This window comes from Aspergillus fijiensis (assembly GCF_003184825.1).
Source record: "Aspergillus fijiensis CBS 313.89 unplaced genomic scaffold BO72scaffold_17, whole genome shotgun sequence".
Lineage (NCBI taxonomy): Eukaryota > Fungi > Ascomycota > Eurotiomycetes > Eurotiales > Aspergillaceae > Aspergillus > Aspergillus fijiensis.
In genome coordinates, this window is record NW_024468993.1 from 79,850 (window position 1) to 104,497 (window position 24,648).

The window sequence follows — 24,648 nt, forward strand, 5'->3', positions numbered from 1 at the left end:
GGCACATGCACGCCACGCCTGTCGATTCGATTCTTTGGACCTGAACTATATCAACAAGTAACCAGGGTGTTCATCTTCATTTAGACACAATCATCAGAATATCAATCAGCGCTTCCTATGTTTCTAGAATAGGAAGGGAAAGGATGTCACAGTGACGCCATCAGGGCCAGATTTAAACTTTGAAGCCCAAAGGGTAAATCTTCACCATGGCCTTTCTCATGAATTCTCCTCCCCTCCACCGTCCCTGTTCTAAGCACACTCACTTAAGCACACTTTCCTAAAACCACCACCACCACCACCACCACCATGCCCTCAGCCTGGACCGATGACAACAACAACGACCATCCCCCAAACCATGCATCATCCCCAACCCCAGCCGCCAACTTCCTCACGACAGAGATCTACAACATCGGCGCCCAGCCGGGCATCCGCTCGCTGCCCCCGAGCCCAGAACGCGACTTCCTGGCCCTAACCTGGGGCCCCGTCGTCTATCGCACGGCCTACAGCGCCCGCTCGGACCGACTCCTACCAGTGTTCCTGCGCGCCCTGTCCTACGAGGTCCAGGCGGCCATCCCGCGCCGGCTCCCCGGCACGCGCAAGCAGCGGCACCTCCTCGAGACGAGCTACGCCTGCAAGGTCTTCAGCGACGAGACGCGGTATGCGGGAGCGGAGATCGGCGCCGTCCGCCGCGCGTTCCACGACTGGAAGCGCGCGGACCTGGAGCTGCCGCTGATGGAGCTGCCGGCGCGGTTGCGGGTGTGTTTGGTGGTGGACGAGGAGGTGCTGCGGGCTTTGGAGAGAATGATGACGAAGGAGGAAGACGGGGTGGACACGGACGAGGAGGCGAGGGGGGGTCCGACGCAAGACGGCAGCGAAAAGGGATCCGGGGAGATGTCTTACGGCCGATGTCCGGTCATCATGATGGAGGAGAATTTCCCGGATCGGAGGAGGCGGGACTCCAATCCCGCGGACGGAGAGTACCCCGGCTGGACGCAGGTGGCGCTCTCAGCAGTCGTGGAGGTACTCGAGGGGATGAGGTTTGGAAATGGATTGAGTCGGTTTCATCGCTCTGGCCGAATTTATCTGGGAGAGAGTCAGTGGTCTTGATGGATTGATTCATGTCTCTTGGAGTTTGGGCTCTTTTGGCTCGTATAGATCGTTGGCGTTAGGAACCGGGTGTATAGGTATAGAGCTGGGATAGATAGAGTATTCTTATATAAAAGGTATTGAGAGTATCACGATTATGACTGCGGAGCTTGATCAAGTCTAATTTCCATATACTGTGCAGCAACTTAAGTCAATCGACAAGTCTCTTCCAGTATGGTTCTTATCGCGCAAGGAGCACGCCTGCTCATTGGCCAGATTGAGAGCAGTCACGTGGTGATAGGACATCCATTTCCACCCATCGCTGCCAGTTTGTCATCGTTCAATCCCTTCGTGCTCGTCAATTATACAATTCCTTTTGATTTTGTGATAGTCGAAATACTTGGCTTTCTGAGAGGAGTGTACACCATGGAACGGTATCTTTCCAGAAAACGGGCCCGGAGTCCACCGGCGCCCACCTGCTCCGACGAAGACTCGACCGATATGAAGCTCGCGCGCCTGGCCTCACTCTTCCCAAACATGGCTCTAGATGCATTGATGGAGATTCTACTCTCCACTGGCGGCTGCGTCGAGACGGCAACCACCACAATCCAAGCTCAAGCCTCTCTGTACCCTCTCAAAAAGCGATCAACGGCCGGCGCCACACCCGCCGTTCAGACTTCCTTGAATGCCCACATGCGAATATCCCACCACCCGGGACAAAAGCGATCGCGGACCCGAAAAGGCAAGACGCTGCATCTATACTCTCCGGAAGACATCGCGGCGCACACGCCCTGCACCATCATCCACAACTTCCTACCCGCGGAGCAAGCCAACGCGCTCCTCCTCGAGCTCCTCGACGAATCGCAGCACTTCTCGCGCTACCGATTCCAGCTCTTCGACCGCACCGTCCAGAGCCCCCACTCCGCCAGCATCTACGTCGCCACCCCCGAGCAACACCGCCAGCACACCTCCGAGTACACCTACGGCGGCACCTACCGGGCCACCGTCCGGCAGACCACCCCCCACCTGCGCGCGGTCTCCGGCAAGGTCCAGCAGGCGGTCAACGCGGAGATCCAGCGCCGCATCCGCACCGTCTACCCGGGCGGCCGCAAGCTGAAGTATCAGTCCCCCAAGGTGTGGATGCCCAATGCGGCCTTTGTGAATTGCTACGACGGCCCCACGGAGGCGGTTGGATACCACTCGGATGAGCTGACCTATCTCGGCCCGCGGGCCGTGATCGGAAGCTTGAGTCTCGGCGTTGAGCGGGAGTTTCGTGTCCGAAGGATTGTTCCCACAGACGACCATGACGACGATGACGCTGAAGACCTGGGGGCGCCGGAAGATACTCCCGAAGGACGGATCTCGGCGCATACAGCGGAGAAGACTTCCACTTCGGCCAAAGTCCCGAAGGAACCGAATCCTTTGGAAGAACACAACAACTCTCGCAAAGCACCGATGACATCGTCATCACCAGCATCAGCATCAGTATCAGCATCAGCATCAGCATCAGTATCAGCATCAGCATCAGCATCATCCCGGGCAGACGCTCAGGGTCAAATCTCTATACACCTCCCGCACAACTCGCTGCTGGTCATGCACGCTGAGATGCAAGAGGAATGGAAGCACGCCATTGTCCCGGCACAAACCATCTCGCCGCATCCGCTGGCGGGGAATCGGCGCATCAATGTCACGTATCGGTGGTACCGCGACTCATTGCACCCGCGGTACACGCCCCGGTGCCGGTGTGGCGCCCATACGATTCTGCGGTGTGTGCAGCGCAGACGCGAGACCCGGGGCCGGTATATCTGGATGTGCTATGCGGGGTATGCCCCGGGCAAGAAAGGGTGTAGCTTTTTCCAGTGGGCGGATTTCGATGATGATGGGGAGCCACTCTGGGACAAGACGGCGGTGCATGATGATGCGCCGTGGTTGGAGAACTTCGTAGAAGGATAGGACCAGTTTGAGACTGAGGTTGGGGGGCACGTAGGAAATGAGAAGGGGAATACCAGTATATGAAAATATCCGATTAACAGTGGAAGGGTCGCATTTTGTGGTACTGCCTCTCTCCATGGATATACTTCCACAATCTCATTCTGTATGCATAACAGATTTAGTTACACTTGATTATCAAAGAGACCCTTCAATTGTGAGGCCGGGGAGAGGATAGTGAGCAAGGTGGCTCTTTTGCCAGCATCCACTCCGACTACGGCCACATTGACTGCCGTAATCCAGCAAATTTGGGCGTCAAAACAACTGCATCGCATCGTGTCAAGGGAGGCGAGTTGACAACCCACCGCCGAATCTTCGCGCTCCTCTGCTTCCTCTTACTTGATCACATACCGAAACTCCTTGAAGCCCACACATCCCAGACTAGATCGAGCATCAGGCACCATAATCCAACCTTGGAACTGATGACTTCTGGCTATAAGCTTTAATTCCTTCGGCACAAGCTTATTTTCAAACTTTCGCTGCGAGGAGAAATCGAAACCAAAATCCTCAGCTCATGGTACTGGGCCGCCATCGCGCGAGTTCTGCGGCGCCCGGAAGAAGATGCGTACGGTCCCTTCTTTTCTTGCTCCCCCTCGCCCGCCCCCACCAGCTCTGAAGGACCGACGCTTGCTGTGGGAGCTGCAGTACTCGGAGCAGGCGACAGCCAAGGCGAAAATGCAACAGATTGTAACGATAGGGACGAGGATGAGGAGACAGACGATGATCGTTGTCTTGTAGTTTGACGGGGAAAAGGTTCGCTTCTCACTGAAGGTGGTGAGCATTGTAAGTGTCAGGAAAGCTTATGTCGGTGGGATTTGCGGTGAATGGTTTGGATGTTGATGTGGGTTGAATTTTGAGAGGGGTTGGATGAAAATTGCCACAAGGCTTGTAAACTGTGATGAAATTTGCATAGATAGGATATACAGGAGGCTGGTGATCGGGATGCTTGGTTCCGGTGTTTTTGAAATTGAGGGTACTGGGAGGGTCCAGAGTCCGGGGTAAGTTGCTAGCTGCTATGCAACGAATGGGAAGGTGCGAACAGCGACTCAAAACGGGAGCCATGATGAAATCCCCGAGGTCATGAACAATTAGGTATGGGAAGTAGGAATATCCCAGATCAACTGATTGATGGTAGTACAATGAGTATATTGAAGCACCTAGCTCGTAGGCTTTATTGATGCACCTCCTCCGTTCGTGGGTTGATTTTCTCCATCACCGATGCGAGCGTAGCCTTATCCAAACGGGTGAATCGAATCTATGGCCAGTCCATGTCAGCAACAGTCCCTCGCTGAAAGGGGGAAAAGAACATGAAATAACATACCGTCTCATCCGCTCCTCCGCGCGTGGGCCCATACAGAGTTGAATCCGAAATACTAGCCTCAACCTCACTCTGCACCCGTCTCACCCAGATCCCATCCCAGTGCCAATCCCCAGGGGCCCTGGCTTGCGGGCTTCCAGCCTTCTTCACCACCCCCAATGAGGTAGCTGTAGCACTGTCGCTGCCCCTCTGGTGCGCCTTCCACGCATGCCACGCGCTCGGGTTCGCGGCCGCCTCCAATGGTAAGGAGTCCAGAACAGTCGCGTCGTCGAATGTCGAGCGGATATAGTCAAGAAGGACTGCTACGGGGACGGTTTGCCTCGTTTCCGAGAATCGTCGGTCTACTGTTGGAGAAGTGGGGTCGATCTCTTCCGTCGTGGGCGAGGTGGGGGTTGTTTGGTCTTGGTCGGGTATAGGTTCTTCGCCGGCCGGCGTATCGGGTCTCCTTGCTCCGTTTGTATTAGTGCTGATGGTCGAGTTGCGCACGCTCACGGCTTTGATGGATGGAGCTGTTGACGGGTTGCATCCGCCTCGTTTGGCCCGACCGAACCAGTGCGGGAACCCGTGCCGTAAACTAAATCCGCCGGGGGGTAAGCGCTCATCGTCGGTGGCGCTGACGGGATCTTCATTCGAGGCACCTGTGCTGAAGGTGTAAGTGGTGAGGGGCACGACCAGGGGGTGAAAGACGTCGGTCGCGAAGTTGACCATGGGCGGCATGTCGGGATAGGAGTCAGGGAAGCGGATCTGGAAACGGAGGACAGCGGAGGCATATGGACCTTTAACAGACGAGTGATAAGCATGTGCATTGACTACTATGAAACTTCACTTGGCCTGCCGAACGTGTGGAGATCTCTTACCAGCGCGAACAAAGATGACACCAGACCAGAGCGTTGGGTCACCGGGACTGAGGCTCACGTAGGTGCCCGGCGGGGCTGCATGTTGCAAACTTGCACTGGTGCAATTAGCCGAAGATTGGACAACACTTGATTATGGACTGACTGACAATTCCAAAAGAAGCTGCTGTTTCCGAAGGGATGGAATGCTGGGTAAACGGGTTGTCGACATGATGTTTATGGTTGAGGCGGAAGTCCACTGATCTAGTCTGGCTTTCCATTCTTTAGGGGCGGGCGGGCTCGATTGACAACTGGAAGTTGTTGGATCTCGCCCTATCCCCGTTATCTCCACCCCCGCCTGCAGTGCCTCAAGGCAGATAAGGATATAGCGAGGTATGTACTAAGTACAATCTTGGTTCATTTTCAAATAGTCGACTAGTCTATCTCTATACTTGCATGAAATTCGACGCTTGTGGTGAGTGCTCCAATAACGCAAATAGGAAAGTGCACCGCAATCACAGACATCCTGCCTACAAAGCTCAGGTCATAAAAATGTCATTTCACAGCCCCCTTCTGAGTGCTTGAATTGAGGCCCTCTCGAGTTTTGTGTGGGGTTGCATCAGCCCCAGAACCGTCATACCCTCTCCCACGCCCTCATAGATACCACCCGCGATACCTTCCACCCACCAGTCTGTAATATTGATCACAGTCGAGCGCACCCTCCCCTCGTAAAGACCCAAGATGGTAGACCCAAAGCTCATGCTTCGTTTGCCCCAGCTATCTACCGTGTCCAGCGTCGTTGAAATGACACGTTCGGTGACCCGATGAGAGCGCTCGTACTGATAGACCCGCGCAAGGAGTAGCTTCAGGTACGGGACGACGTATCGCACAAGGACAAAGATTTGAATAATAACGAACGCCAGCAAGCGATGCAGGAGTGACCTTCCAGACTTATTAGACCGATGATATGTGTCTGGTTCTGCGTCAGAACTTATAAGCCCTGTTGCCGGCTGGCTTGCATCGCCCGGTACCAATGTGGATGACTGGAGACTTGATGGAAGGTTGTGCCGGATGGTTGCGATCTCGTCGTGAGTCAGTTCTGCGGGTAGAGCATCTAATAGATATCCCAGGGCAGTAATGTACAACGAGCGGGCCAGGGGACCGTCGCATCGGGGCAGTTGCGCTTCATATCCAGCGTTTCGGAGAAGGCTCAGCGCTAATGATAAAAAGTGAGTCAGTTCTGGCACAACAGAATTTCCAGATCATCTTGCACCGAGAACTCCGCGTTCTGTAGTCGGAGGATCAGGGCATAATCCGGACCAATTCAGATCTATTAAGAGGGGATAGGTGTTGCTATTACAAACCAGGTATTACTCTATTCCATCGCAATCCAGACTCCGCTTCGTACTTCGATGATGATGGTACGCCGAATGTATCACCATATCTACCGTCTTCAAAAGCAGTGATCTCACTCATGTCTGGAGCCTTTCCCGATACAGACGACACGCAAGAGTCTCGCTCATTGCTCGAACTATCCGCTGTCGCAGGCCGCGGGAAAAGGTCGCCGCTGAGTGAGTCAGGCAGGGTCTTATAGCACTCCAATTCCGGAATAGAAGATGACGGCATACGCGAGTGCATGGAGGCACTCGGTTGCTCGCCAGTCGTATTCGCCTTGAAGTTTGGCGCGACACCTGAGCTGACCGATCGCTGAATTGTAGAGTAAAAGCCAGGGAGTCGCCGTCGGAGAGATGCTGGAATGACGGGAAAGAGGATGGTAAACGCCTGAGGATAGACCATTGTGTCATGTAAAGGTGTTCGATCATCCATGACGGCCATTATTGACGGCCAAATGCCGTCTTTGACCCTGTATAGTACCTGGAGAGGAGGAAGGGCGAAAGGCTAAAGGGTCTGCGTCAGACATACGCAGGCGGGCGGGAAAGCGTTGAGACTCGCTTGTAGTTTTTCTTAGGTCTACTGATATTATCAGGCCACGGTGAATTTGCACGTGGCTGTGTCAGACCGTTAAGTAGCAGCGACTGATGCATGAAGACCATTTCGATTGCGTTGGAGGGGGAAATCCCCTCGAAAAGCCCCGGCGTCCAGTTCCGAGAGAATCACATGTCAATCACGGATGTCAATAGATAGATAGACTCATCTCGACTCGGTTTCCCTTTCCCTTTCCCCCGATAAGCAAGCAATCCCGCGACAATCCCGAGTCAACCCCGTCAAGGTGCTCCGTGAGTAACCATGAAAACATTCATAGGTACTGGGTATCAATTCATTTCATTCGTTCACGCGAGCCATCCAGGATGGATACCAGACCCAATATACCTAGCCAATCAAATGGAAGTGGCACGCCTGTCAGTTCAAGTTACACGCCCTGCGCCCTACGTCTGACATGTGCGAAACAAGGATCGAATCCCTTTATGAACCGATTTATATTAAGACTAAACATCGCCCGCTTTAACTTCTGTGTCAATTAAAGAACCTTTTGAACGCTCACAAGACGATGACATGACTAACTAAAAACAGAATCCGAGACTTTTACCACCATAACTTTGTCCGTCTGACAATCTCCTAGGCCAATTACTCCTCTTCTTTCGCCAATCAGGCATTCCTTCCAGGAAAATATTGATCTTGTGCCAGAGTGTGGTTCGGATCAGGACCTGCATCGGACATGTACACTTCGTTTTGCTTGGGACTGGGTATAGGAATGGGTGCCGAAGCCATCTTTGACGGAGCAAGTGGCTGTGCCATCGAAACTGCCACATGTGCCTCATGTTCATGGGATATGAAATCATTATCACTTCTGCCGTCGCCTCCGAAACCCAGACCCTGCAATTCCTCCAAGGGCATCTCATCGTACCGGGAATTCAACTGTTGAAGGAATTCTGGGTCGAATCCCATTTGCACGAATGGATCAACCGAAGCGCTCAACGGAGTAGAAAACGCGGTCGGTCCAGCAGACAAACTGCTTCCCCAGTCAGACGACAATTCTGATTGTGGTCTAATGGGCATGATGCCAGAATTCTCGGCATAGCTACCAATGGAGCTTCCAGGTGCGCTTGCTGGGACAGAGGACCGACTAGTTCCTGGAAGCGCAGGGCTGTGAAACCCGGAAGGAGGAGCCATAGGACTGAATGGTTGCTGTGAACGACAGGCAGACCGTGCTAACAAATTGGTTTCCAAGGGTGGCTGTCGCAGTCCGTCCGTTGCGGCGAATGGGGGCTGCATACCCAAGTCAGAGAGCTGGATGTGGTCCGAGCCGGGAACAACCTCAAGACCAGTATCCCGTTTCAGGAAGCTGAGCCAGACCGGGTTGTCGGCACAAGTCTGGTGCCAGCGGTCGTCGGTGCCGTAAATGATCATCCGGGCTTCATCTTGAATCATCTGATCCGAGGGCACAACGCCTGCAGCTACTTGATTGTGTATGAAGGCAGTGAGTTCATGTTTCAGTCGAATGAAGCAATTGGCGTCTTCTGCTACCACGAGTCCAGGCGCTTTGCCTGCTGCAGAAGAAGGCTTGAAGGGATTGAGGGTCTTCTGGTCGTGGCCAATGAGGTACGGTGGCATGGCATTCTCAACGAGGCCTAAGATGAAGGGCTCGAAGCCCCAATCACCTCGCCATTGAGTCATGTTGCTGCCATTCTTGAAATGCGAGGCCAGATGATCGACTCGGTCCTTCCAGGTCGACAGACCAATTCCGCAGAATCCACATCGTGACTTCAATTCAGTGATGCTACTCCGCCATGCATCCATGGATGAGAGAAACTTGACATTGTGCATGAGCCGAAGGTGCTGATTGAGATGATCCTTCCGATAGAAGGAACGTTCCGCAGATGTTTTCTCTTGGCAGGCACTGTAGTTGTGTGACTCCAGGTGGTCCATGTCTGGGTCAACCGCCATGCAGAACACACAGCGATTGGCACCAGCGATAAAGGCAACCCCCCCTAACGGCGAGCAGGTCCACTTCTCGAGGGCTAGATGAAGCGACTTCTCATGACGTTGCCAGTCATACTTTGTCTGGAAGGTATCTGTACAGAAGGTGCATTGAAATATTCGGGCGTTGCGGGTCTTCTGCTGGTTGAACGGGTTGACGGGCAGTGAGGGCTTCCGACGACGACGCCGTTCCTTCCGTTCCATCGAGCCAAACGACCCCAATGAGGAACGGTGTGAGAAGGCGGACGCAAAGGAGAGATCGGATAAGGAAGAGCGACTGGCCGATTGACTGGTTTCATGACTGCTTACTGATGGAGCATTAAACAAATTGGAGTTGTCATGGCTTGAGTCATTGCTGGACCCAGTCTTCCGAGAATGGGAACGCACGTGACCTGGATGAAACGAGCGCGGCCGCTCAGGATCTAGGGACGTATTGTTCAAAGCTCGAATAATATCGGATGTGGCAGCGGGTTCGTTTTCGGGAGGGGAGTGCTTCCAACGTTCAAGAGGCGTCATGGTTGCGACGTCTCGACGTTGCTGCTGTCCGGGGATATCCACTGCTCCGGGCGCTGCTGGAGAACCGCTGCGCGGAGGAGCTCGAACTTTACCGCGTCGCCGAGCGTTGGCAAGCCAATTGCATATCTGGGTTCGTTTTAGACCCGTGCGTTGCTTCAGCTCGTCTTTTTCTTGGTCAGTAGGGTAAGGATAGGCACTGTGGTCCAGCAGCCAGGTCTTGAGGATGCGGACCGCCTCGCGCGACAATCGGGAATTGCTCTTCCTTGACTGGCCGTCCGCTTCCTCGGCGATGTACGAATGGGACTTAAGCGCCTTCTTCCCTGTTAGACCGCCAGTAGTATTATCGATGTTTTCGGCAATCGGGTGTAATGTGTCCAGGAACCGGCCGGGAGCTTCGACCTGCTTCGTGAAACTGCATTCACGCCAGAGAGAGATGCAACAAGTACAGCCACTTTGACGCATCACTCCACTCTTCGCAACAAAGCAATCTAGATTCATATGCCTGCAGAAATCACAGGGCTCCCTGGCACGCCTCATTGGATAGACACCATTATCAAGAAGCGAATTAGGAACATCCACCAATTGATGTTCTTCAAGACCCTGCTTTGGTGGGTCGTTGGAGAAATCTAAGGGTCCGTCTTGGAGGAACGAGTTGTAGTTCGTAGCGGCATCACCCTCGTCAATCTCAAACTTGTCGGAGGCAATGTCATCTTCGCGTACAAGAGAGTGCGAATCATACGAAGCCTCGTCGAAATCGAAGTACTCCATATCCCACTGGACGAGATCTTTTGAGGGAAGATTAAATTCAAGAAAGAAGTCAGTGGGAGGCTTGCGAACAAGTTATCCGTGTCTATCTTCTTTTGGAAGATGAACAAAGAGGAAGATCAGACGAGCAATAGTATGGAGCAAGAGACCAAGTCATGAACTGTCTGTAGAAATGGATAGTAAGCGGGTTGTTGGCGGGCGGACGGGACAGCCAACATGACTATATTTTTCGTCTGGGGTATCAAAAGCACGCCGAACTGCAGAACCCTGGTCGATTTGCGAGTTCCTTCCATGCACCCCGGGGGGGGGGGGGGGGGAAGGGGGGGTTGTTTCATGGAGCCATGGAGCGCTGGATCGTAAACCGTTAGACCTACGGAGTAGCGATTGTTGGGCTCCGGAGAAGGCTGCGTGGTCCGGACGGGGATAGGCGAGCAATGGACAAGAGATCAGGAAAAAACTGGAGCTCATGCAAGACTGCACGCCCTTCCAATGACAGCACCATTCCTATTTGAGGCAAGCGTTGTCAATGCGTACAGCCAACTTTGCGCCCACACTAATCCCGGATAGGCAGGAATGATTCATCTGGGCTGGCAACGATATCGGAGCGGTGGGGGGACGGGGAGGGGGGGTCCGTTGTTATCAAATTATCAACACCGCGATAAACTAGTTACTGAGTACTCGTGACTACATGTACATGTGGATGCCAAGACGAAGAGACTCCTTCTCCTTCTCCTCTACGTACTGCCGTTTACCCGCTATCGAACCATATGATCTCGTTCTCTTTGTCCATTCAATCAATCACTAAGGTGGACTCTCCCTTGCATATACTGCGGGCGCCAACGCGATGTCATTCCTGCTTCCCTTGATCGACTCTCAGCTCAATCACGGAACCTTCTTGTCCGATAGGAACACAGCCTAAGAGATATTGAGGCTTGGCAGACAATGCGGCCTCTTCAGGTGTGCATGACATAGTAGGCCATCACCATGATCAGAAGACTCAGATTGGAACACCGCTGGTCTAGCGACACAACGCCGGAAAGCAGACAGCATCTACCGCAGCGATTATGGTTGATCTTCAGCAGCAGTATCGTCATCTCACACCAGGCCCCCTCCCTTGCCCCTCATCCAGGTCTGTGCGACTACCATCTCTCTTTGTTCGGCTCGCGCCCCCGCGATGTAATCCTCGTGTGGTTCGAGCTATCAAGGTGTTCGCAACTGCGCCAACAAGCGGCTTACAACTACCCGCAATACGAAGACGCATGGCAAGCAGGGAGTCGACAAGAATCACTAGGTTGACTTTGAAGCATGAGGCTGGAAAATGCAAGCAATGCGTTCCCTTCCTCCAATCCGGCACCTCCGAGGATATTGCACATAAGAATAGGAGTGTGAATCAATCAGCCATTGAGCAGCTAAGGTGTTATTACTCAAGTCAAGCCAGTCCGGAGAGTTCGTATGCACAAAGCCTAGTCGTATGCTTTTGAATGTGTTTTCAGATTGGCATGTCCCGGAATTGAAAAGGAATCTCGCCGTTCGATAAACTTGTGCACTTGAGCAAGACTAACTAACATAAGGCTGGTAGCCAAGACCCGCCTTGCTCCACTTAGAACTCTGGATGCCAAGAACTGGAAGAAAATTCGTCGAACCCCAACAGGAGCCGAGGGAAGGAAGCAGCCTGAGAAGCCGGAAAAAAAATATAAAAAAAAGGAGAGGTGATGGATGGGGCTCCTATAGGGGGAAACATACCTCCCGGCTGCTGTATAGCAAACGGCTCCTAACCCACGGCGCATCACCTGACTGTGGACAATGAAAGAGGCGCTAGAATATACAGTACCTGGATAATAACCTTATGCCTCTATGAGAATCACCACGCCTCGTTTTCTGTAAATTTCTCCATTCTTTGTACTTAGTATGTTCACTGGACGGTGACGGTTTACTGAGGTTTCATGAAACACACATAGTATCCCTACTGGCAGAGCATGTCAGTGTATCGGCACTCTTTCAGTAGAATGCCATGGTGTGTCCAGTTTCCATGATCCATGCTCTTGCACTCGCTTTATGTTGCTCGAAGATGACGGGATGTATTATGAGGTTGACTGCATATTGAATTTACCAAGGATCACCATCTTTCCACCCCCTCATGCCATAATGAACACACACTCGATGTATTATATCCTTGGATATCTTTTGTAGAGAAATTAACCGTACCAGAAGTATGTATAGATAAATACAAGGGTATCTCGCCAACCCTATGGCTTGCATAGTTCAAACCAGGTCTTTACAAGCCCCACATCGAGAACAATAATAGATAGGTGGACGACAGTCAATTCAGCCCTCTCCAGACGGTCCATTGTTACCCGAGCCACCAAAGAAGTATCCTTCCAGCATATCATAATTGGCATTCTCACTCCAATCATGCTGAAAATCCATCGCCATGCCAAAGCCGAGGTCGATCCCCACACTGTGACCGACCCCATGGCCTAATGAAGGCATGGCCTGGAGATTGTACTCGGGGTTGTTGTCGTCGGAGGTGGGAATTTGGCCATCGGCTGCACTGCTGGGGTCAAAGTCGAGGAAATCAAGGCTGATAGATGTAGGGCGGTCGTGAGGGGGTTGATATTGAGCACCAGCAGGGTGGCTTGGGTTGTTGCCGGCACCGACACTGTTAGGTGAGGCGCTTTGCTGAGGCGAGTGGGCGTAATAATACTGCGGCTGCTGTGAATGCGGCTGCTGTTGAGCCTGAGGCGAGACAGGATTGTCGTATGGAGACGCGTAGTATTCTAGAGAAGGGGTTCGCTGGGGATGGGGACGAATGGAAGTCCGATCTGGAGGGTAATTGGATGAGGAGGGTTCTGGGTAGTCGGGTCGGGGCCCGCGAGACGGTGGTAGTGGGTATGACTGCACAGGTTTCCTGGACCCATTGTTGGGCCGGTCGGGAACACCAGCATGATCGTTGAACAGGTCACCAAGATTCATGTCGAAGCGTGGCAATGGGCGAGGTGCTTGACGCATAGGGCCGGCACCCTGTCGACGGACGGGGCCTTGGATATGGCGAGACCGTGAATCAGCTTGGTTGCCTGCGTATGCTCTGGCCTGGTTGGTGTGAAGTGCAGCTGCCTGTCGTTGTGCTGCTTCTGCCTGGATCCGGCTGATGTCTACTTGCGATCCGAAACCAGTAGTCGAAAGACACATCTGTACTGTGGCTTTGCTCATTCGCTCGAAGGCGTCTCGACATGCCTCTGCAGGTGGACATTTGTGCATGAGATCCCCAAGAACGGAGGTAGCAGCAAGGACGGTGAAGTCGACCTCGTCGAGTGTCTGTGAACTATTAGAGACTGGGGACAAGAGAATGGTAGAAAGAAAGTAATGGTGAAGTACGTACCAAGCGACTGCGAACCAGAGCTGAATGCCAAATCGCATAGAGAAAAGAGATACCTGAAATCTATTAGCGCACGCTTGTTAAACGTCAGTTCGATACAACTTACCAGCCATGAAAATATGGTGTGTAGCCAGATAAGTATAATTGACCAACCGCACACGATGCATCTGGCGATAGATCCGAATCACCTTCTGCCCAGCCTCGGCGACTTTGTAGTAGATTTCATCCTCGGCCTCCACTTCATCCACATTGGAAAACGACGGACTGGACACGTCTTCAGCAGGCATCATTTCATCTGCCAATTCTGCTGGCACCGTCAAACTCTGTTGATATAGCATGATAACAGCCTGCCAATAATTCAGCTCAAGGAACTCGACGGAGAACTGCACGCCTGTGTCACGGCGGGTTGGCGCACTTTGCTGCCATTCTGCCAAGCGCCTGTGAACGTCTTTGCGCCAGGAATGAAAAGAGTCGAAGCCTTGCAGGAACGGAGATACAATGTCTGCACGAATGGGTCTTCTGGCGGGATATGGCGACCTTTGTCTGAGGAACCGGGCTTGTTGATGCTGAAGCACGTCTTGAATTTCTGATTGCAAAACTCGGAGTTTAAAATAGTGGTGCGCTGCATGCTTATAACTCGGTGCACCCTCGGGCGGTGCCACGATGCCAGACTTAGTGATATATTTATCTTCGAACGCGGATGGGAACTCGGTGCTGATGGCTTGATCGCTGATACCGAATGGGCGACCGACACAGCAACTGACCAAACGATCGAGACTATATACACACCACCAAAGACGGCGACGAAGATCACGCACCCATTGGCGCCGTCCTAGTTCGCGAGTATCAACATGCTTCTTAGGTTTATCGGTGCTCTTGCTTTGGGTACGATTGATGCTCTCGTCCCCGGGTGTATCGATCTCTGTGCCATCCTCGTAATGCAAGCCGAGATCAACTGCCAGTCGCATTGCGACGCCAACGATATACCATAACCCAGGTGCTACAGGTCGCAAAAGAGCGAAACTAGCGAGAAGTAGCACAGCTTGCAATTCCTCTAAGGCACCTGATCCGTCTCCAGAGGCAGTATTCCCAAGGAAGGACTCCAGGTGAATGATTGCAGATGCATGGTACTCTTCCGGTTGATGTTGGTGGCTCGACAGTCGTGGTCTCTTAGAACTCGGGGATGAAGACTGGTCTCGGCCTTCACATTTGCCGTCACCTGATGGCTTATCTTCGAAGATGATACCCGCACCTATAGCAAACACGATGTTGAGTGAGTAAAGGCTTCGCGGGGAGCGGTTCTTCTCGTCAACTGCATATGTCCGATCGAGCATCTCCATGAAGTCAGTCCGATGAAGAATGGGTATCTGAGCGTTTGCATGTTCGAAGTAAAGGGTGACGAGCCTTTCAGCCAGGTCCCGGTCCGGAAATGCCGCACATTTCATGGTCGGCCGTGTCTGTAAGCCGAAGAAAGAATCACGCATCGTACTACCAGCAGTCCCCGTGGCACTGTGCGGCAGGCGCTCATTGGGACGCATTGGCCCGCGCTCCGCAACGCTCCCTGACACGGAACTCTTAACAGCAGCGAAGACGACACGAGCGAAGGAGATCCCGGAAGTGGAGCCCAGATACCGCGGATCAGAGGTTCCTTGCACCGATACCATTCCTATGTTTGATACCAAGTTCTGAATGCGCCAGTTGTCCTCTTTGTTGGGATCCCGACTTTTGTCCAGCTCTTGTCCGCTCGAGGCATCCATCTCCTGTCTCACGACCGAACCGTCTGTCTCCCCTTTCACTCCTTTCTCGTCTCCATCGGCTGTGAGTCCTTCGGCTGTAGACAGTATCAAGGCCTCCGAGCCTGTGGTCGGTGCCTGAGGAGCATCAAGCCCCGCCTCCACTTTCACGGCCTCCTCTTCATCGAACGCAACAGGTTCCTTGTACTCGACTTTATTGTCCATTAACAGCTTTTCTAGATATGCCACGCGAGCCTCGAGAAAGTAGACGTAGCTACGGGGTATTTCGCGTTTCGTGATTGGGTCATAGCCGACGCATCGGACGCCGGCTTTTTCGCAGGACTGACATCGGGGGAGTCGCTGGTCACAGCGATTCTTTCGCAGACGACATCGGTTACAGGCGGAGACGTTGCGGAATGAAGAGGCATTGGAGGCCTGAGACGAGGATATTGAATTTGCGGGGGCGAGCGCTTCACGGGCGGGCTGCTGCTGAGACTGCGCCGGCGACTCTGCAGGCATGGAGGACGTATCAGTTGACGAATGCGGTCTTTTCTTCCCTGAGGAGGCCGGTGAGGGAGGAGATGCGGGGTTCAGCATGGCGGAAGAGGCACGACAAAGGGAAGCGCAAACGTGCGAGCATGTCTCGGGAATGGGTTTCTGGAGATGTTGTTCAAGCGAGATGGGTATAAATAAGAGTGCGAAAGTGCTGGAAACAGCCGAGCATTCATGGTAGGATCAAGCGCTGGCTCCTATCGTATCCGATCGATAGAGTAGTGTACTGTATCGACGCAAATAAGACGCACGTGGTTCTGAGGCCGCCAGTAGCGTATCGTGACGGCGACTTATGCGGTCGGTCAATATTCGGAAGGCAAGGCACAGTTGCAGCCCATGACGCAGGCGGTCTACTTGCACGAGGGCTCTAAAGTCTGGATAGGGATTATTGTCGCGCGAGAGAGACGTAAATCAGGGGGAACTGTGGACACACGCACGGAGACGAACAGAGGGGGGAAGAAAAAAAAAAGCAAGCAAGCACACCGAGGTTGAAGATAGCAAAAATTGGTGGAGACGCTGGAGGAGGATAAGTCTGGGTCCCGGGAGTGTATGGACCGGGAGAAGAATCATGTCAGCACTCACCCACCCTCTCACAGGCACTGGTTCGTGCTAATCTAACTTGGTTAAGTGAGTTGCGGGCGAGGATTCCGCTGACAAAGGTACAGTAACTAAGATGTTAACATACATGAGTACGTATCTATCCGCAGCTGCCATGGTCAATTGAGAGGGTGGAGGTTTGATCTCAGTGCTTATCTACCTCTTTCAGGTTGTAGTAGCCATTGGACTTAACCTAGAAGCGAGACAAAAATATGTCTTGAGGAAGGGCTTGTAAGGAAGCAAGATTGGTGAAGAGATGCCGAGGTCTCAATAAGGTACAGTACTGTACAGTACCTGTCGGGCCACGTGATCTCTGCCATTTCAATCGCCGGGCGGAGACTGATTGGTTACTGATAAGGCAGGTCCAAGTCCGATTAGTACGGTATAGATCTCATGCCTCTCGTATAAGCTTATGTTGTAACCTGGAAAGGACCATGGGGTGGGTTTTGGGGGGGGGGGCAGAGATAAAAATAACGAATATATCTTTTCCAGTCTGCTGATTGGTAAGTGAGGGCTGAACAAAACAAAGAAGTTGGTGAGTTCTTGTTTTGCTCTGGTATATTGATCCCTGAAGGGATAAAACAGCAACTGGTCGAAACAGTACCCTCTTTTCTTGAAAGCACAATAATGCTTACTAAGTATCTATACAACATTGATATTTGGCTCCAATCATGGCTCGAGTATTGATTTATTATGCGAATGTAACAAGCACTATGGAGATCCGGGAGGGAGAGAGCCAGGTCAATCAGTGATAGTTCGGAATAGCTTCAGCATACCTCACTTGGGAAGCTATGAACGGCCCGAAACGGACGGTCGATTCCACCACCCGCATCACCAAAGAGGCCCAATTTGCCCCGCGCCTGACCAGCTCAGCCAGAGGCTCGAGAGAGGGGCATTCATAGAATTGTTCCCCTACAGGCGGGGCCGGCTGATCCCCCTCTCTGCAAGCCCCGCACTACCATATGACGTGAACGCACGGCAACAGCGTGGTCGATTCACCAAGCAACCTAACTGACTACTGCATCAACGTGCGTGAGGCTTGGCCGACTTTGCCGCTGAAGGAGAGGGGTTGACCGGGTCGCATTGGACAGACTACCAGAGCCTCGAGAAATGAAAACCCCGGTTAAATTGAGGAAGGGAGGGGTAAGGCGAAAAACCACTATGGCAAGCGCGGTAGCGCTCACCGTCTCGAATACAACAAATTTGCACTATCAAAGCGGAAGACGTAATCGTACTAAGTAAAGCAAACTTAACTGTCTTTCATTTGCCTCTAAACATTTGGATTGTGTTGTGGAGATGTTTCTCATTTCCACTTCAATCTCCTAGCGACGGATTTCTCTTATCGGACTCTCGAAGAGTTGGGATATAGTAAGCGCAATAACGAAAAAAAAAAATGTGAAATGACAAACACAAACAGCCTCTCCAATGCATGAAGTCATAGATGCCCAACGATGCCCATGCTAATAATGCCAACAGAAAACAATCCAACAGTAGAGATTTGAAACAGACTCGCCAGCCCTCATGCTTTTGTCGCATATGCATCCGGTCTATAAACTGCGCCATCGCCCATCTTGAGTCAGGGTCTAAAAAAAAGCACAAAACGTAAGAATAACAACAACAAAAAAAGGGTAAGACAAGCCACTAGACACAATATCCACAAGATGAAATAGAGGAAGTTAGAAAATGACGTATGAGTTTAAGAACTCAAGGGGAAGGACAAAGGGGGGGTAGAGAGAGATCAGAGACCCGAGGTAATAGGACAGGATACGTAGGAGGCTTCAAACCTCGACTTCGGACTTGAAAGACTCAGGCGCGCGTAGTTGCGCTGAGTCAACATGAGGGGGAACGTCCAGCTCATCGATGCTTGTCCGCGCGGAAGAGAGCAATCTCCGCACCTCTTCGGGTGTGCCATCCTCCTTCCCGACAATGAACGAACCCCGCAACACGTTTTGATCTTCGGACATGTCATCGGGTTGGATTTTCTTTTCCATCTCCTTTTCTCGCTCCGACTCTTCCATCCAGAAACTCTCGAAGGCACCAATGATGCAGACAAGACCGCAAGCCCACCATGCCAGCACAGAGTATCCACTCTCAAGACCTTTTGAGTGCAACAAGCCGGTAATAGTCGGGCCAAAGGCGCGGCTCAAACTGGCAGTAGAGGCTGCGGCGCCGTTGATGGAACCAAGCACCTTAGAAGATGGAGCAGCATTGGCCAGCAGAATTGCCGTAGCGGGGAATGCGATGACATGTAGAGTGATCTTGCTGATCAGAGCCAGATAGGCCGCAGCAAGCTGGAGCCTCTCCGGCAGAAGGATGAGGTAGGGGACCATGAAATACAGGGGGGGCCAAACCAGCAACACGAAGCGGAAAACCCTGAGTGTGCCAAAACGACGAACAACGAAAGGAAACAACCAAAGCTGCGCAATCATCGAGTATACACCTTGGACTGCAAGCATAAACCCGATCTTCTTGGTTGCCAGTCCCAGACCTCCGGTGAACTTTAGAGGAAGCGAAGCGGCGTCAGTGGACGTAGGAGTGCTGAGGAAGACCGGCATGAGTTGGTCGAACGAAACACTATGGCTGGGGACGATGTCAGTACCGGAACAGTGTGGAGAAATAGATACTCTGGTTAGACTCACTATGCGAGAATGCCATAGGCGATGATGTTGAAGATCACTTGTTTTGTGAAAGCCTTGGGCTTCTGCCCTTTCATCTGCCCCTCAATGTCGTCATCCGTAGAGAGATCATCTGATTCTTTCATCGGACCCAGACGAGGAGAAGACTCAGCACTTCTGTATTCGGGGGGTGGAACATCGTCGTAGACGAAGTAATCATCGCCGGTGGTGTCCGCCTTGACGTCCAATTCCTCGGCAAGGTTGTCGCGGAATCCCTTGAACTTGTTGACCAGCCAATTGCCTAACTCCAAGCCCGGGTCGCGGCGGTTCCTCTTCTCGGGATGGGTCTCCTCCAAAAACAACAAGCCGACAATGATACCGGACGAGAGAACGACAACACAGACCAAGTTGGGCAGCAGAAATGGGAAACTGTCGAAAATGGTTCCACGCTGGAACAGCCAAGGGTAATTGTCGCAGGGTTGTGCCAACGCACCACCCATGGCGGGTCCGATGATCGAACCTAAGCACCAGACGAAGGGCATGATAGAATAGGCCCGGGGTTGGTGCTCTTTAACTGTGACTATCTCCGCAACGGTCGTTTGGAGGACTCCGATGTTACCATTCAGAAGACCTCCCAGGGCCCGGGCGACCATGGCAGTCGCCAGGTTGGGAGCGAATCCGAACACGATCATGCTGATTGCAGTTCCAATCAGACCCATGACCAAGACGGGTTTCCTGCCAATCCTGTCACTCATGCGACCCCAAAACATACCGGCGGAAAATTCGGCGAATGTGAATGACGAAGTGATCATCCCCGCATATAAAGCAATCTTGCGATCATTGTCTGTCACGTGGAAGGACTCAACCATCTGATAGACATAGGGGAATATGGACATGAATGCGATTGGCTCGCAGATGCGACATAGCGCTAACCCAGATGTCAGTCATGATATTCATTCTAGTAAATGCTCCCCGAGCGCAAGAGGCGCGGCAGTAGAAAAGAAAATTCAAAGGAAAGAATCAAAATCAGAGGAAGAAAGGGGGGAAGAGGGGAAGAGGGGCAGGGGAAAGAATAGAAAGATCCAACGACAAACAAACTAGCATTCGCCTTGAACACCAGTCTCTCTCTTTTTTTTCTCTCTCTCTTTTGTTTCCCCCGACAACTGTTGGGCGCAAAAAGCAAAAAGCGACAGCAAAAGCAAAAATACAGAAGGTCGGAAACGTACCTAGCACGAAGAGTTGCCGTACAGGGAAAGCGGACCAATCATCGTTGCGCTCGCCATGTCGACGGCCTTGTAAACACGACGGGCGTTTGAACATCTTGTCGTTGGACCGTTTGTGCAATTCTAATATCCACGGGGTGATAGAGTTATATTTGCTTGCTAGACCCTCTGATCCAACAGGAGCAGGCTTGCCAGCGAGGTCAAATGGTCGAAAAGGAATGTGTCTTCGGTGTTGTAACCGAAGGGAGGGAATGCTGGGTATAGTATAGTGATAAGATCGCTGTGCTGAAGAAAGGAGAGAGGCTGTTGGTCAAAGGGGGCTCAACATTTCCTCCCCCTGTCGCAAATTCAATGGCGAGATTCCCGTTCGTTTTCGTTTCTCTGCTTCTGCTGGTCTCCCTTTTGGGTTCGGTGATGGTCAAGAGCCGAGAAACGGCTAGGCTGTGTAACTGCAAGGGAATCCGATGACGCCAAAGTTTGATTTCAACAAACTGGTCGCTTCTGGAGGAAGCTGGTCAAGGTAACGAGGAGTGAAGACAGAGAGACAGATCAGTGTTGTTCAATCGAGTAAAATATCCAGTTGATCGTCTGGACAGCAGGTCAAAGGAGGTTAGGTTCGGAGGGTAGGTGTAGATATAGCAGCTGATGTACTACTTGATAGTATAGTATGAGTGTCAACGGGCGTTTCGTCTCAATTGAGAACAGGGGAAGCAGATGAATTGAGGTTGAGAGCAGTCAAGCACAGGGGAAAAAGTAGAAAGGTCAGTCGAAAGGAGAAGCTGGCCGGGCAGAGGAATTAAATGTAGTATTTTGAAAGTGGATAGCCTACGGAGTACTGATATGTGATCAGGCAAAAGACTAAAAAGGTGTTAACGGTTCAGGATAGTAGTCAGTATGGGACAATAAAGGCAGGCCCTTTTTCGGTTACAGCTGTACAAGAAGGATGCAGCTGCAAGCGGACAGCAAACAGCTGAGGAATAGGAAGGATCCACTCTAAATTACTAATAAAGACAATATTCTTTTTTTTTTGGTCGCTCGATCTTAGGTTGTTGAATTAATTTGATTTATTTTTTTTCATGCCGGGCTCTTTTAGCTTCAATTTTTATTTTATTTTATTTTTCCCTCTCTCAGATTTTTCCTAAAGCATAATGCGGGTGGGCTACCCGGAAGGATAGGGAACGCCAGATGGATCGGAGCCATCTGACACGACGGTACGGGCAACAAGACTACGGTACCTTAGTCTAGATACTGGGGTACTACATCCTAGTTTAGTCCTCCGAGTAGGCCGATGACAGAGAAATCAGGTTCAAAGGGAAAGAACCGGAATCTGGGATAGGGTGGAACCAATCGCTGCAAGAAAGAAACGCAATCCATTCAAGGTACGTACGTACCGTACCCAACTGTACATCGATCCTCAGGAACTGAGGGTTGCTGCTGCGCTCTGCTTGGGTAGTCAATACAAACCTGCTGTACGCACCAAGCAAGCAGAGAAAACAGGCCGGGTTACCTGCTATCATGTACACAGTGCAGTACTTCCAAGTAAGAGCGGTATGGGCTGGTCCATTTTTGACAGAACAAAAAGAAAATGGAAGGAAGGGAAGAGAAACCCACTCCTCCATTTTCGACCCATATTGGGGGATAAAAAGGACGAAATAAAAGAAAACAAGAAGAAACCCCCATGAATGCCTATCAAATCACATACAACCGTCGGAATCAGATCCAGATCGGAGCTGGAATTGTAATCATCGATCCAAAGTCTAGTACGGAGTACTGTCAGACCACACTAGTCTACCAAAAAAAAAAAAAAAAAGAAATCGAGCAGTAAAAACCAGATGGGGTGGGTGGGTAGAGCCGCGAAGCAAAAGAAGAATAAAAAAAATAATCAGAAATCAAAAAGGGATGGAGCCAGTTTACAGAGAGGGATGGGAAGAACATCAAAAGAGAGAGAGAAAAGTGATGGATAAGAAAACCAAATTAAAAAATAGAAAAGCGATGAGGTCGAAGGAGAAACCGCAAATTGCCCCATTCCAGAGCCGCCGCCGCAGATTGACCGGTAGGAGGAGACCCATGAATCCATGATGGACCTGAGCCCTAGGCTCCGGGGAACAGTAGAAAAGGTGTGTAGCTAAAAAGCCCGCTAAATTGGTCCGTAAGGCAATGATGATCGACTTTCCAGAAGTCTGGTTTTAGTGCGACTTAGTGAGATGATAGATCTAACAGCGACTCCCCCAAGTCCACACCTGGTGTCCTCCCGTCTCTCCCTCTCTCTCCCTATCATCGTGCCCCCCCCCCTCCCCCTTCTTTCAGAAATCGCATGTCTCAATCAAGAGAGGTCAACGCGATTCCGAAGTCCGAATGGAATTGCAACTACAAAGGAGTGCGCCCTTCTCTTATCCATTGTGGAGGTTTCTGAAGGAGCAAGCCTAGTCCCCATCCACTATTATGCTTGATGCTCGATGAACAGGATAGAGGGTCCAGTACCTGGTAGGTGCAGTAAGCATAAAGTATCACCTTCCAAATGTAAAATAAATGTACGTATCAAAACAGCTAAGGCCCATCGCTGAACAGCTCAAGAAGAGCAATTATGACAACATTCATGAAGGAGTCAACATCTCCAAGCTTTGTGCTTTCTTCAATGTCATGTGACCTGCAATAGGAAATTTACCCAGCAAGATGATGGGTGCCTGCACTGGTGGAGCGATAACAAGCGGTGAATTCCATTGACTACCAACTTAGCTACCGTTGACGAATTGCACTTAGTAAGAAGTCAAAACCCTGCCTGTCTGACCAAGAAAAGACAGCATGAAGCGCTTGCAATCCGGTTCAGAGCAGCGGATCGCGAGCAGAACGATAAGGCAAAATGTAGACTGAGGGGTTCGGCCGAGGAAATGTATAATGAGTGAATTTAATGGAGGGAAAGAAGACTGACAGTGCAATATGAATTGATTGTATTCAAAGGGGAACGAACCAAAGAAAGTTCGCATGGCCATTTGCCGAAGTGGGCCAGGTACTTCGAAATGGCGGCGAACTTCACTCCTTACGGTGAGGAACAAAACTATCACACTTTCTCTCGCCAGACCTGGAGCGGGCCGGCAATGGGGGGTTGAACCTGGGAGGAGAGGAACCATCAATTGAAATTGAGTGGAATCACCAAAATTGGTGAAGATAAAGATTCAAGGTCATAGAAGGAACACTTCTCAGGCGCAAAACTCCTGACTCTCCTTCATACCTGTAGTATCGACTCCGTACTGGGGGCCCTTAGAATCCAGGCTCAATCGATTTTGTCGTTAGTTCCCAGCTGTTGCTCATCATCGTGGAACATGACAACTTGCAGTCGTTTCTGCCTCCCTTAACTCGGTCAGATAATGCTGCTATAGCAAATGGTTGCTCGGCTTCTCGAGCAAATGCTCCGGAACTTTAATGTGATCCCCAGCTCCAAGCAAAGCATCATTTACGGAGTAGTTGAGTAGTTGGCGTATACTTTGGGTGACGATACCGTTACCGTACATGAAAGAATTTCCGGGGAAGTGAGAAGAATCATTTTAGCGTCGACCGGGCGGAACAACACAATTAGGGAAGATAAGAACTACAGTCTCCGTACAATACCTTCTATGGCAATAACTTCCTTGGAGAGAACACCGAGAAGTCTCAACAATTTCTGATGCATTACAATATTTTTTAATTGCATAGGGCCTTGTAACAGACCTACCAGCAGGTTTGAACATTGGTGAATAGCAGACAAATGATACCATTCAGAGGCAATTCTCTGGGGTTTCTCGAAGAGCCGCCACTCTTTAATGCATAATCACCTCTTGGGCTGCCGTCACCTAGCTCTTTGCTATGCAATAACGAACCTACTTCAATTCTCTTTGACGTCACTTCGTCGGCTAGTCGCTAATTGACCAGCGCTGTTGGATTTTTCCCCAGCCGCTCGAATAGATGGAAAGACCTGAAACAGCGGGTTATGCGAGAGGAGGGGCCGGGGGTGGGTAGCGGGAGACCAGATAAAGACCAAAGTGAGGGTTCCAGATACCTTCTTTATGATACTAATGTATGGAGCCTACGATTCTGATACCTGTTTGTATCCATTCAGTAAGTGATGCTTA

The 24,648-nt window shown here is 51.4% G+C and overlaps 7 protein-coding genes across 7 annotated transcripts; 2 read left to right on the forward strand and 5 right to left on the reverse strand.

Annotated features, from left to right (window-relative positions):
- Positions 1–4: 4 nt before the first annotated feature.
- On the forward strand, positions 5–3,039 carry BO72DRAFT_485228 (putative CUE domain protein; the record flags this gene model as incomplete). The annotated part of the gene is made up of 2 exons (XM_040947883.1): positions 5–1,093; positions 1,310–3,039. The coding sequence occupies exons 1-2, from the start codon at positions 307–309 to the stop codon at positions 3,037–3,039; spliced, it is 2,517 nt and encodes an 838-aa protein (XP_040802377.1). The 5' UTR covers positions 5–306.
- A 1,012-nt stretch (positions 3,040–4,051) lies between these two features.
- Positions 4,052–5,560, reverse strand: BO72DRAFT_72038 (putative ubiquitin-conjugating enzyme). Its single transcript, XM_040950643.1, has 4 exons — positions 5,397–5,560; positions 5,251–5,345; positions 4,397–5,169; positions 4,052–4,330 (listed from the first exon to the last, which is right to left on the reverse strand). The coding sequence occupies exons 1-4, from the start codon at positions 5,456–5,458 to the stop codon at positions 4,247–4,249; spliced, it is 1,014 nt and encodes a 337-aa protein (XP_040802378.1). The 5' UTR covers positions 5,459–5,560; the 3' UTR covers positions 4,052–4,246.
- Positions 5,561–5,786: 226 nt separating this feature from the next.
- BO72DRAFT_467674 (uncharacterized protein) lies at positions 5,787–7,062 on the reverse strand (the record flags this gene model as incomplete). Its single annotated transcript, XM_040946851.1, has 2 exons — positions 5,787–6,442; positions 6,591–7,062. 2 exons carry the CDS (start codon positions 7,060–7,062, stop codon positions 5,787–5,789), a joined length of 1,128 nt encoding a protein of 375 aa, XP_040802379.1.
- Positions 7,063–7,580: 518 nt separating this feature from the next.
- BO72DRAFT_447036 (putative homeobox and C2H2 transcription factor) lies at positions 7,581–10,750 on the reverse strand. The gene has a single exon (XM_040944437.1). The coding sequence runs from the start codon at positions 10,447–10,449 to the stop codon at positions 7,834–7,836; it is 2,616 nt and encodes an 871-aa protein (XP_040802380.1). The 5' UTR covers positions 10,450–10,750; the 3' UTR covers positions 7,581–7,833.
- Positions 10,751–11,186: 436 nt separating this feature from the next.
- BO72DRAFT_447038 (uncharacterized protein) lies at positions 11,187–12,146 on the forward strand. Its single transcript, XM_040944438.1, has one exon. The coding sequence runs from the start codon at positions 11,431–11,433 to the stop codon at positions 11,740–11,742; it is 312 nt and encodes a 103-aa protein (XP_040802381.1). The 5' UTR covers positions 11,187–11,430; the 3' UTR covers positions 11,743–12,146.
- Positions 12,147–12,540: 394 nt separating this feature from the next.
- Positions 12,541–16,639, reverse strand: BO72DRAFT_426735 (uncharacterized protein). The gene is made up of 3 exons (XM_040942958.1): positions 13,929–16,639; positions 13,826–13,878; positions 12,541–13,761 (listed from the first exon to the last, which is right to left on the reverse strand). Exons 1-3 carry the CDS (start codon positions 16,150–16,152, stop codon positions 12,772–12,774), a joined length of 3,267 nt encoding a protein of 1,088 aa, XP_040802382.1. The 5' UTR covers positions 16,153–16,639; the 3' UTR covers positions 12,541–12,771.
- Positions 16,640–18,482: 1,843 nt separating this feature from the next.
- On the reverse strand, positions 18,483–20,639 carry BO72DRAFT_495122 (MFS transporter; the record flags this gene model as incomplete). The annotated part of the gene is made up of 3 exons (XM_040948520.1): positions 18,483–19,284; positions 19,344–20,247; positions 20,546–20,639. The coding sequence occupies 3 exons, from the start codon at positions 20,637–20,639 to the stop codon at positions 18,483–18,485; spliced, it is 1,800 nt and encodes a 599-aa protein (XP_040802383.1).
- Between the last annotated feature and the right edge of the window lie 4,009 nt (positions 20,640–24,648).